Here is a 13,582-nt window from a genome sequence, read left to right as displayed (position 1 = left end):
GAAATGTTCATGGAAGCCGCAGATGTGCTCTTTGCCAATTTTGAAAATCAAAAGGAGATTGTGTCTGCTATTCAGTATGTACAGCTCTCAAGAAATTCTCTTACATGGCGATGCGAGGGAATGGCGGAGGATGTTGAACAGCAACTAACCTTAACCAACCTCGAGAGCAAGCACCCAGGCAACAGTGGAAAAGAAAAACTCCCTCCCTCTGATGAGTCATGCTGGAAGACTCAGCCATGACCCATCTTCAATGTTCATACTGAAGGAAGGTGTTTGTTTGCTAAATTCTCACGATACATGACCCCATCCATCCTCCCTTCAATACGGTGCAGTCATTGTGTTCCCTTTGCAGAAAACCACCCCCAAAAATTATGTTTCCATGCTTGACGGTTGGGATGGTTTTCTTGGGGTTGTTCTCATCCTCTAAACATGGTAAGTGGAGTTGATACCAAAAAGCTCTATTTTGGTTTCATCTGACCACATGACCTTCTCCCATGCCTCCTCTGGATCATCCAGATGGTCACTGGTGAACTTCAAACAGACCTGGACATGTGCTGGCTTGAGCAGGGGGACCTTGCTGCCCTGCAGGATTTTAAACCATGACAGCATCATGTGTTACTAATGTAATCTTTGTGACTGTGGTCCCAGCTCTCTTCAGGTCATTGACCAGGTCCTCCTGTGTAGTTCTGAGCTTTCTCAGAATCATTCTTACTCCATGAGGTGAGATCTTGCATGGTTGGAGGTGATTGATTGAGTGTGTGTACAGGTAATGAGTTCAAACAGGTGCAATTAATACAGGTAAAGAGTGCAGAATAAGAGGGCTTCTTAAAGAAAAATTAACAGGTCTGTGAGAGCCAGAATTCTTGCTGGTTGGTTGGTCGGTGATCAAATACTTATTTCATGCAACATAATGCAAATTAATTATATAAAAATAATAGAATGTGATTTTCTGAATTTTCTTTAGATTCTGCATCTCACAGTTGAAGTCTACGAATAAAAATGACAGACCTCTACATTCTTTGAAGGTGGGAAAATCAACAGTGGCTCAAATACTTATTTGCTTCCCTGTAGTTTGAACATTAAAACTGTCAGAAAATAAACAACTACACACAACCTGGTCTCACGGCAAGTCATATTTCAGCAGCACGAAATATAGATTAATCTATTGGTTTGTGATATTGTGACAAAAAGTACCTCATTTTCATCATGGCAGCACAAATTCATTCTAATTCATTCCGTGATGGCTGCACGAAGTTAAAAGTGAAGCGGGGGGTCGGGGTGGTTATGGTTAGGGTGGGGGAAGGAGTAAGATTAGGTTATGGTTATGGTTAAGGTTGGGGATGGGAGTAGTAAAAAAAGTAAAAAAAAAAGTAGTAAAAAAAAGTGACGAAATTAGTCAAATTTTCGTCACGGGAACACGAAAAAAAAAAAAAAAATCGTGAGACTGGGCAACACAACATAATCAAGCTAAAACCATGACAGTGAAAATTTTCTTTATGTCACTGAATATCTTAAAATCTCAACAGACGTGTTGAGAAACACAGAACAAATCCCTACACAGACACACATGCATATTTTGCTCATTAAATCCATTTTTTAATGATGTATTAGAACCACAGCTGCTTTTCATTGTGGTGCTCCAAGTGTCCACTAAGTCCATATAAACTGAACATAGACAAAGTGTCACAATGTGTCAGATTGAGGAAACGTGTGGATAAAGTACATGAAATTTTGATGTCCGTCGTCCTCAGTATGCACACATGCCTTGAAGTCAGGAGAATCATTCTGCTGAAGGCGACACTTTGTGTTGCCAGTGGAAATACAATGTCATCCATCAGAACCCCAAATCCACTGGAGACCGACAGATTAAGCAAAATATGTTTCTGGACAAAGTAATTCAATCCCATACTAATTAATTTATTCAATCAATCATAGTGTGACTTGACAGGTTCATTGACTGTGGACGGACCACGAAAAAAACAAAGAATCAAGCACCTCAACTGTGACGATGGCTGTCAAACACGGGAGAAGTAAAATCAGCAAGATGTGGTTGTGTTTCAGGGTTTGTATTTTGTTTATGCTCATATTTAAACCTACTCGTTTTTTGGGGGGGTTTCTGAATACACTGCGGGTTACAAAGGAGGTGGACACGGAAATGCTGGTTAACTTTGTTAAAGTCATGCATAAACATGGAGCTGTATATAAGAACTAGAGAGCGCAGTAGCGCTGAGCCGTGTGCAGACAAGGAGGCGTGATCGCCATTTTAATTCTGGGCAAGTTAGTGATTTGTGTGCATAGAAGTTCACTTAGTCTCGTCAAGAAACAGGTGGAATATGCCGGAAAGCTGCGAATGTTGGCAAGTCACAAAAGGAGGAACAAGGGAGACAATATTTCCTTCCATAAGTAAGTGGTTTTGGTTATTGTTGTCACTTTGTCTGTGATATTTGGATGATAAACAGCTGTATGTTTCCTGCCGTACCTGTGTCGCCCGATGACACGGATCATTAATTTCACTTATATCCAGTTCATATTTTCCACTACTAGACCAATGTCTAGTTAAAATACTTGTCGTTAGTGACTAAAAATTGTTTGACAAGACTGGGGATTTTTTTTTAAATTTGCACCTTAAAATAATGAGATTATAATGACCCGCGCTGTGCCGCTCACAGTCACACCCACACATAGAGATGTGCACACACACACACACACCACTGACTTCATGAATGTATGTAGGACTGCCTTTTTGCATTTACGCAATATCTCTAAAATCAGAAAGGTCTTGTCTCAGAGTGATGCTGAAAAACTAATTCATGCATTTATTTCCTCTAGGCTGGACTATTGTAATTCATTATTATCAGGTTGTCCTAAAAGTTCCCTAAAAAGCCTTCAGTTGGTTCAGAATGCTGCAGCTAGAGTACTGACGGGGACTAGCAGGAGAGAGCATATCTCACCCATATTGGCCTCTCTTCATTGGCTTCCTGTTAATTCTAGAATAGAATTTAAAATTCTTCTTCTTACTTATAAGGTTTTGAATAATCAGGTCCCATCTTATCTTAGGGACCTCGTAGTACCATATTACCCCATTAGAGCGCTTCGCTCTCAGACTGCGGGCTTACTTGTAGTTCCTAGGGTTTGTAAGAGTAGAATGGGAGGCAGAGCCTTCAGCTTTCAGGCTCCTCTCCTGTGGAACCAGCTCCCAATTCAGATCAGGGAGACAGATACCCTCTCTACTTTTAAGATTAGGCTTAAAACTTTCCTTTTCGCTAAGGCTTATAGTTAGGGCTGGATCGGGTGACCCTGGACCATCCCTTGGTTATGCTGCTTTAGACGTAGATTGTGGGGGGGTTCCCATGATGCACTGTTTCTTTCTCTTTTTGCTCCATATGCATCACTCTGCATTTAATCATTAGTGATCGATCTCTGCCCCCCTTCTCGGCATGTCTTTTTCCTGGTTTTTTCCCTCAGCCCCAACCAGTCTCAGCAGAAGACTGCCCCTCCCTGAGCCTGGTTCTGCTGGAGGTTTCTTCCTGTTAAAAGGGAGTTTTTCCTTCCCACTGTGGCCAAGTGCTTGCTCATAGGGGGTCGTTTTGACCGTTGGGGTTTTCATAGTTATTGTATGGCCTTGCCTTACAATATGGAGCGCCTTGGGGCAACTGTTTGTTGTGATTTGGCGCTATATAAGAAAAAAGTTGATTGAAGTTGATGAATGAAACTCGGTCAATAAAGGATAATTGTGTAAAAATATATGTGTTGTAATGGTTTTAGGAGCCGCGCTGCATTGAACACAGCAGCTGTTCAGCTCAGCAGCGTAGCTTAACAGCGCTGATCCATGTAACTTTCAACACTAATATTTGTGAATGTGTGTGTGTCAGAGTAAGTTTAATACTTTCCTGACATAATTTAATGTAATTTAATTTTACTGGCTCGATATCCAGGACAAAATGGCATTTTAACACGTATTTTGCAAGCATTTTTCTGAGTGTGTCCAGTCGCGGATCTCCATTGAAAATGCATTAACATCCGGGTACTTCGTCAATTTTTTGCCCGGTTAGGAGACGTCATGTCGTTGTCCATGAAGGGACGTTTTCGTTTAGTGTGCAGCAATGAGACTGCGCTCTCTAGTTCTTATATACAGCTCCATGTGCATAAACAAGTAGTACGCCTCCTCTGGTGGTACATAAGTACCACTGTGCAGCACGCAGAATTTAAAGGGAATTTTAGAGCATCACATGACAATGTGATTAAAAGGGACCGCTTGTAAAAAAAAAAGTATAGTAGTGTTATTCTAATTGTAAAAAAATAAAACAAATTTTACAGTTATTTTCAAAATTCACATTTTCTGGTAACATTTTTTAGATTTCATTTTTGTTTTGGTCGATAATAGGACTTCTTTTCATCACGGGAAGAGTCGACTGATGGCTGTGATAAATGCTGACGTGACGTTAATGAATCAGGTGCTGTACAGTGGGGTAAAAAGTATTTAGTCAGCCCCTGATTGTGCAAGTTCTACTTAGAAAGATGAGAGAGGTCTGTAATTTTCAGGCTGTGATGATGAATTGGACTGAAACAAACAGTTAAGACAAAACTCTATAATTGAATTTATATCATGATTCGGGGGCTCACATTTACACACTTAACTGAAGTCAAATGACATTGAGACTGCAGTGTCTTCCAACCAGTTTTTACCCATATTTGAGGCACTCAAATATGGCCATCGGGTATTACGAAGGCTTTGCGTCCGTCCATCTGTTCGTCTGTCTGTGCTCAGCATAAGTCCAGTCCCATTACTGCCAAAGTCTTCAAATTCACAGGAAACATTCTCACACATCTTGGACAAGTTCAAAGATGGCTAACCTTGACCTATTTTATGAGGTATTTTAAGAGTTTAAAACTCACATTCTGTCTCAATCTGTTCAGTTTGTTTTTGAGTGACGGGAGTGACTGCCAATCAGAGTAGAGCTGCACCGTGATGCGCTCTCTCCAAAACCACTTTGTTTTGTGTGTTTATACACGTTTCTCATATATTATGTAAATGTTAGTGATAAATAAACACGTCTAAAACTGAAAATGCTGTTTTTGGAAACTAGTAACACCTCTGAACTTTTGTGCACATTATCATAGTAAAGTCACAGGCTGGTAGCTAGAACTGCTTCGTTTTGTGTGTTTTTAGTGATTTTGGTCGCGGCCACATCACTGCCAGTTTACTTCTGTGCTGGAGTGAAAATCCGTGGCTTTGGGCAAGTTTTACCATAGAGATACATTGTTTATGTGGGAGTGGTATTTGCGCTTCAGTTCCACATTTAAGTAATTATTTGTTTGAATTTCTTTATATTTCTGTTGTTGGGACCTTAGTGTGGCCTTCAACTATTCAGAGGGTTTGGATAATATCTCCCTGGAGCGACATAAAAACCAAATTAGCAGCAGCAGGACTGAGATGTTGTCCATACCAACATGACGCTGGACGATGGAAAAATTATCCCACACAATGGCCAGATGTTCAATGAATATCCTGATATTTATTCCTACCTCATAGACACACCAGATATTTTTATATTTTATGTCATTTGCGTATGTATTTTGAATTGCTGGTCTGTTCCAGGAGGGACTAGCTGCTGATTATTTTCCCCAAAGTAACGCATGATCGATGTGACACATAATCCTCTTGGTGTTTCATGACAGATTTTAATATTCTTTCTCACTTTGTTGGTCCAACCCACTGCCTCGCATTGCTGAGGCATTAAAAAACATAAAAAGTGGTGAAAATGAAGAAACTCGCATCAAATTTTCATTGTCCGCTATGGATTGTTTACACACCAGCCGGTGCTGCTAATCACGTTGCTAAGACCTCACAGGCCGAGTTACCGGATGTGCGACCAAGTCAATACACGTTTCTCATATGTAAAAGCTAGAAAGAAATAAACACTTCTAAAACTGAAAATGCTGTTTTTAGAACCTGAGATCTGGGAGGTTTTAGCAACGTGCTGAGCAACACTGGTGACTGATCTGACACAGAAGCAAACCGGAAGTGACGTCGTCGCAACTGGGTCCTCATGGCAGATGAAACAGGTGGCATGGCACATGTGACCATTCAAAATAGCGGCGCCCACATTCAAATTGGCAGTGCCCATGGTTCTTTGGGGTCCTCATGGCAGATGATGTGGATGGCCCAGTTGACTTTATTTATTTTCTGTCATCACCTGAACATCTGATTTGGCTTTCAGCACAACCAGGAATATGATGACCAGAATTAGTAGCTTCACCAAATGGAGCAGATAATTCATAATGAAACATTTAACAGCTTTCCGGATCCAACAGTTAAACAAAACTGATCTGATGCCACTCTATGACTTTTCTCTCTGGCTCGTGTTTTTTTATTCACCAATAATAATGTAACATCATGGATAACTCTTGCTGATTACACTCTAAGCAAAGTCAAGTGAAACAATGTTTCATTACAGTCAGACTCGGTTAATTCATGCTTCAGATCCTGCAAATCAGTTTCTGCTGTAGCTAATCGGACAGAAATCAATTTATAAATGAAGAACTCACACCCATAAAAGTCTTATATGTGTGGCTGTTTTTGAATCGGCAGAGTACAACAGCCATTATTTTTGAGAGATTCACCGACCAACGATGATGGTTCAGAGTCTTAAACCTCGAGCCCCCGTGTGTGTGAGTAGTGTGTGTGTGTAGATTGCATGTTCTTCTCATGTTCCCTCCGGGTGCTCCGGTTTCCTCCCACTTTTAAAGACACTCAGGTTCGGTGGATAAGAATCTTTAAATTGTCTGTCGGTGTGCGTGCGAGTGTGAATGTGTTTGTCTGTATGTGGCTCGGTGACAGACTGGCATCCTGTCTAGGGTGGGTCCCACCTCACACCCTGTGACTGTGAGATAGAATCCAGCCCCCCCCCCCCCCATGTGACCTTTAGTCGGCGTAAGTAGGTATAGAAAATGAATGAATGAACGGAAACCTGTCAGACAACATTCAGCTGGCGTGTTCGTCTTTTCTAATCACTCTGAATATGTGGGCACACGGGTTTTCTTGCAGGTGGATCCGTCATCTTCATGTTTTCTGGCAGCCTGTTTGTTCAGTATCACATTTGTCGCTGTGACGACTAAAACTCACGCAAACGCTTGGTAGACAACTAGACGCGTCTCTTCATTATTTTTCAGTTCTTCAGAAGACACCTGAGTATTCAGATAAGTGCTTTGTTTTTTTAACCTTTATGAACTCGTATCAAACTATATAATGGACAGTCAAGGAGACAATTATGTACTCTGTCATGTATAAACTTTCCAATCCTCTGTGTTATCTCAGATCAGATTTTGCTTCATCTTGGTTTTTACCCTACCCCCCCTTTTTTTTTAAATTGTTATTAGTTTACAAGCCTGGCCATGGATGACCTACCTGCTCTCCCAGAAGAAACCCAACTAATGAATGAAATTAAACATGCAATGAAGGAAAGTTCTGCTGCAGGGGCAAAAAAGATCCAAGAGTATCTTGAAAAACTGAATAATACTCCACTAAATATTGGTGTCACAGGAGAGTCAGGTGCTGGTAAATCCACCTTCATTAATGCCTTCAGAGGTATAAAAACCAGCGATGAGAGAGCTGCTCCTGTTGGTTGTACCAAAACCACCATGGAGGTTAAACAATACGCTCATCCAACTCACCCAAGCATCATACTGTGGGACATGCCTGGTATAGGCACCATGAAGTTCCCAGCCAGCAAGTACTTGAAGCAAGTCGGTTTTGAAAGGTTTGATTTTTTCATCATCATCTCAGCTGGCCGATTCAGAGAAAATGACGTGAAGATCGCTTTGGAGATTCAGAAAATGGAGAAAAAGTTCTACTTTGTTCGCTCAAAGATTGACCACAGCTTATGTGATGCAGAAGAAGATGAGTCAGACTTCACTGAAGAAAGGACTCTGAGGACAATCAAAGAAGACTGTCTCCAAAGTCAGTGTGCCGCATAAAAATTTCTTAAAGATCACTTTGTGGTGTTTCAAAACTTTATTTTGTGCCTCATTAAAACTCACTCACTCATTCATATTTGTTGTCTTTTTATCATCTTAAATTCAACTTCTTTTTGTGTTTCACAGATCTGCAGAAACTTGGTTTCCAGTCTCCACAGGTCTTCTTGATCTCCAGCCGTAAACTCCACCTCTATGATTTTCCTCACTTACATGACACTTTGGAGAGAACACTTTCTGCACACAAGCGTCATGTTCTGCTGCTGGGCATGCCCATCATCAACTCTGACATCATCGAAAAGAAAAAAGAGGCCTTTCAGTACCAGATTAAATACATGGCTACTTTATCTGGAGCTGTAGCATTAGTACCAGTTCCAGGTCTTTCTGCAGGTGTTGATTTAGGCTTAATCACTTCTTATGTCAGAAAGTATCAAGTTGGCTTTGGTCTTGACAAGACATCATTGAAGAATCTGTCTCAAACCACACATGTACCTTTGAGGGAACTTGAACAAGTGATGACGTCACCACTGGCTGGAAAGAATATTTCAGCAAGTGTTTTAAAAGATATACTCATCAACTCTGCCACCCATGTTGTATTAATAACAATTGAGGAAGGGCTCAGATTTCTTCCAGTCTTCAGTTTTGTCAGTGGAGTGGTCTCTTTTGTGTCAACCTACCAATCTCTGAGGTTTTTCCTCAACATGCTCGCTGAAGATGCAAAGAATGTATTCAAAAAAGCTCTCGGCCTGAATACATCAGTGTGATGTTTTAACTCGCATCATCACAGCCGGGCAACTCCGCCCCCATGATCAGAGTGCATAGGGAGGTTAGACATGCACATATTATAGTCCATAAATATTTGGACACCATCAAATGGTGTGGGGGTTTGCTGTAGGTCAGAAGGTGATCTTTGTTTTAATCTGGCGGTAACATGTGGCTTCTTCTCAAAAAGTACTTTGAGATGTTGACAAACTCTGATCTGGCCTTTAAAAAAGTAAATTAATTGATTAATTGTAGATAATGTTTTGTGAGAATAAGATGTTGTTGGTGATTATTGATCTTTTTTATGTACAGATGCTGCTGGACTATTTTTTTTTAAAGCTTGATGTACTTTCCTGATTTATTTGAACACAACTGAGCAAGTCTGAACCTTATGATGAGAACACACTGCTTTAGAATAACTAGAATAAAATATTTTAAATCAGCATGCTTTAATTTTAACTTTTAAGACTTTTGTGATTGAATAGTAATTGTATTGTCATAGTGATAAATGTTAAAAAACATATTAATTATGCTTGAAGAAATTTCTTTGAATATTGTTTATAAATGTATATTAAAATGAGGATGATGTTGTAATACACTGATAATGTTTAACCAAACTTTGTTTCTCCACAGAGATGTGTTGGTTGAATTTTGCAGTGTGTGTTTGATCAAATTTGCATTTCTGATCTGTTTTTGTGTGATAAATTGACTAACGTCTGTGGTGGAATTTTACAAACACACTATGTTTTTGTGGCCTGGTGGACTCTGACATTTTACCCGGTTCTTTGATGCCCCACATGGCAGGAGGACTTCACTCAAGCACTTCTTAAAGGGCTGAAACCAGTTTGTTGAAGCTGCATTGAAGCGTGGTGACTGTGTGGGTCGGTCCTGCTAAGACAGGGAGATAAAACCAGATGGAACATCTTTACTTTACTTATCCTGTTCTGACCTGTCTGTTTTTGCAAATAGAAACAAAACTCCTTATATCTGATTTACGGCACTCACAGGTTTTGAACAAATTTTCATGACACAAACACACTTCTTGGATGTTTCTTGTTTGTTCTCTTAGTTGTATTCATGGTGTTAAATATTCTATTTTCATGGTTTAGGTTTGTGGTTTTTTTGTTGTTTTGTTTTTGTTTGTTTTTTGGGACCACAATGTAAATAAGGCTTTTGACTTTCTTGAGTAATCCTCAACATTCATTTCATGTGTCAGTATAGAATACTGTTTTAATCAGTGATAATGTACTGTTTATATGTCTTGAATGTCAAATAAATAAAATTGAATAAAAAAACCTCTGACCTCAGTGGCTGTTAATTTTATTCAAATGCAGCCCTTCATTTAATTTAATTTCATTTATTTATTCAACAACACATATCGATAAAGACATAAAGTGTAAATATGACAGATTATAACCGTGGGCTAATTTCCATCTGGACTGTAAAAATTAACAGTTTACAGTAAAAACACACAAACGTCATAGGTGCTTACAATACAACAACAGACTACATTACATAGGGGTCACTAACGAACTACTGCAACAACAAGACACAGACTGGACAAGAGACAGGAAACGAGGACACTGACGTGATCTGAGCGTGAACGGTTATCTTACACAAACTCAGTCAAAGGACTTCTGTTGTTGTCAGAGGTTTTTATTAATAAACTGTATTTCTGGTTAAATGAACTGTCTTCCTGCATCTAATGTTTCCTTGCCTGTTTTAATAGAACTGTACCAAACTGTCCCTGAAGCCCACTCTGGTCTACGGGACTCATTCTCTTTTTGTATTACTATTTAGTATTAAAAAAGGGCGACTCAACAGGCGACTTCCTGCACAAAAGCATCATGATCTGCTGCTCACCATGCCCATTATCAACTCCAAAATCACTGAAAAGGAAAAAAAAAGGTGTTTCATTCCATATTAAATGGTGGGCTGCTTGATCTCAAGGTGTATCATTAGTACTCATTCTGGGTCTTTCTGTGGCTGTTGATGTAAACTTACTGGTTGGTGTTTCACAGAGTATCAACATGGGTTTGAGATCGACAAAAAGTCACAAGAGAATCTGTCCTACACCAGAGGTGAACCTTTGAGTGAACTTCAAGCAGTGACCAACTAACCCTTGGCTGGACAGACAGTTACAGGACCTTTTCTAGTTTAAATCTTGTCCATGTACGCTGTCCAACTGGCATTAATAACACTAAAGGAAGTGCTCAGATTCCTTGCAGTTAATGGATTTTTAGGAGGAAAAGCTTGTTGTATCTCAACCTATAAAGCTCTGGACCTTTTCCTAAATATGCCTGCCAAGGATACACAGAATGTTTTCACTAGAGCCCTCAGTCTGAAAGCCTCAGTGTGATCAGAATGTTCTATCAACTCATGTATTAAGGAGCAGGTATCAGGCACAACACCTTTTTGGACCACACCCTCAAAGGAAATCAGCAGCGATACACCTGAAACTATAAGTGAAAACTTGATATAGTCATGATGATATACAGTGCATCCAGAAAGTATTCACAGTGCTTAATTTTTTCCACATTTTATGTTACAGCCTTATTCCAAAATGGAGTAAATTAATTTCCCCTCAAAATTCTCGACACAACACCCCATTATGACAATATGATTTGTTTGTTGTTGCTGTTGTACAAATCTTTGCAAATTTAATAAAAATAAAATGGAAGAAATCACGTGCATCTAAGTATCCACACCCTTTGCTCAATACTCTGTTGATGCTCCTTTGGCAGTAATTACAGCCTCAAGTCTTCTTGAATATGATGCCACAAGCTTGGTGCACCTATCTTTGAGCAGTTTTGTCTATTCCTCTTTGCTGCACCTCTCAAGCTCCATCAGGTTGGATGGGGAGCGTCGGTGCACAGACATTTTCAGATCTCTCCAGAGATGTTCAATAGGATTCAGGTCTGGGCTCTGGCTGGGCCACTCAAGGATATTCACAGAGTTGTCCTGAAGCCACTCCTTTGATATCTTGGCTGTGTGCTTAGGGTCATTGTCCTGCTGAAAGATAAACCGTCACCCCAGTCTGAGGTCAAGAGCACTCTGGAGCAGGTTTTCATCCAGGATGTCTCTGTACATTGCTGCATTCATCTTTCCCTCAATCCTGACTAGTCTCCCAGTTCCTGCTGCTGAAAAACATCCCCACAGCATGATGCTGCCACCACCATGCTTCACTGTCAGTTTGATGACATAGGAGACGGGACCCTTCTGTGTCAGGATAACCCCAGGAAGCCATTGCTGCTGGAAGTTACTGCTGAAATTCTTCACATAGACATTGTCACCTGGTTTCAGCAGTCTCTCTCTCGCATGAAGATCGCGGCTCTCCTTCTTTTCTTGCTTTCTTGCTACCTTTGCTTTCAAGTCAGGGCGAAGCAGATCTAGCCTTGACTTAGGCCTACGGCCCAGCAACATCTCTGCTGGTGTACTTGCAGTAGTGGTCTCAAGTGTGAGGCGGTACTTGAACAGGAAACGTGAGAGTCTAGTACTTAGAGAATCACCTGTCATGCGTTTCAAACCTTCCTTCACTGTCTGGACAGCACGTTCCGCCAGTCCATTCGATGCTGGATGGAAAGGAGCTGTACGAATGTGACGGATTCCATTCTGTTGCATGAAGTCACTGAACAGCTCACTTGTGAAGGTTGGACCATTGTCCGTGACTAGGGTGTCAGGTAGACCATGAACTGCAAACACTTGTTTGAATTTCTCAATGGTTGAGGGAGCTGTTATGTTGCCCATGATGTGACATTCTATCCACTTGGAGTGGGCGTCGACCATGACAAGAAACATCTGCCCCATGAAGGGCCCTGCAAAGTCCATATGCAATCTAGACCAGGGATGGTCTGGCCACTCCAATGGATGCAAGGGAACTGGTGGCGACATTTTCTGATTGGCCTGACACTGTGAGCATAATTTCACCTTGTTTTCCAAGTCTAAGTCCATTCTTAGCCACCAGACGTAGGATCTTTCAAGACTTTTCATCCTAGACACACCTGGATGTGTCTCATGCACTTCCTCCATGATCTGTGAGCGGCCTAGGGGAGGTATGACGACCCTCGTCCCCCAGAAGATGCAACCATCTTGTAAGCTCAGTTCAGTCTTTCTTTTCACATAAGGCCTCAAATCCTCACTCTCTATCACCGCGGGCCAGCCTTGTAGCAGGTAAGTCTTTACCTTGGACAGGACAGAATCTCGCTCGGTCCATTGCTTGACCTGGGATGCAGTCACTGGTGTTTCCCACAACTTCTCTAATGAAAAGACTCTGGAGGCACATAAGTGGTGAGTGGCATCTCGGGCAATAGCAGGCGACTGAGTGCGTCAGCATTTGCATTGTCTTTTCCTGCTCTGTACACTATGGTGTATTGGTAGGCTGACAATGTTAGTGCCCAACGTTGGATTCAGGTGGAGGCAAGTGGTGGGATGCAACATGTCTCGCCACACAGACTCATCAGTGGTTTATGGTCTGTTTGAAAGGACGGCCGTAGAGGTACTGATGGAAGCGCTTGACAGCAAACACAATTGCCAGACCTTGTCTAGCTGCAAGTACCCCTTTTCCACAGCCATCAACGTGCGTGAAGCAAAGCCAATGGGCTTCTCTGATCCATCTTCCATTACGTGTGACAGCACTGCCCCTACACCATACGGCGAGGCATCACATGAGAGGGTTACCTCCTTGTCTGGATCGAAATGCACAAGCAGTTCCGCTGAATGGAGCAGTTCTTTCACTTCATTGAAAGCCTTCTCTTGCTCGTCACACCACTGCCACTTTGTGTCATTGTGCAGTAGTTTGTACAGCGGTGCCAAGACCTTTGAAAGGTCCTGTAGAAATTTGCCGTAG

General features: G+C 41.2%; 1 protein-coding gene across 1 annotated transcript; it reads left to right on the top strand.

Moving 5' to 3' along the window:
• Positions 1 to 7,037: 7,037 nt before the first annotated feature.
• On the top strand, positions 7,038 to 9,249 carry LOC117501095 (interferon-inducible GTPase 5-like). Its single transcript, XM_034159904.1, has 3 exons — positions 7,038 to 7,192; positions 7,381 to 7,960; positions 8,104 to 9,249. The coding sequence occupies exons 2-3, from the start codon at positions 7,396 to 7,398 to the stop codon at positions 8,736 to 8,738; spliced, it is 1,200 nt and encodes a 399-aa protein (XP_034015795.1). The 5' UTR covers positions 7,038 to 7,192; positions 7,381 to 7,395; the 3' UTR covers positions 8,739 to 9,249.
• Positions 9,250 to 13,582: the final 4,333 nt, after the last annotated feature.

This window comes from Thalassophryne amazonica, chromosome 19 (genome assembly GCF_902500255.1).
Source record: "Thalassophryne amazonica chromosome 19, fThaAma1.1, whole genome shotgun sequence".
NCBI lineage: Eukaryota > Metazoa > Chordata > Actinopteri > Batrachoidiformes > Batrachoididae > Thalassophryne > Thalassophryne amazonica.
The sequence above is the reverse complement of the archived record's forward strand: the minus strand, read 5'-3'. Positions and strand labels throughout refer to the sequence as shown.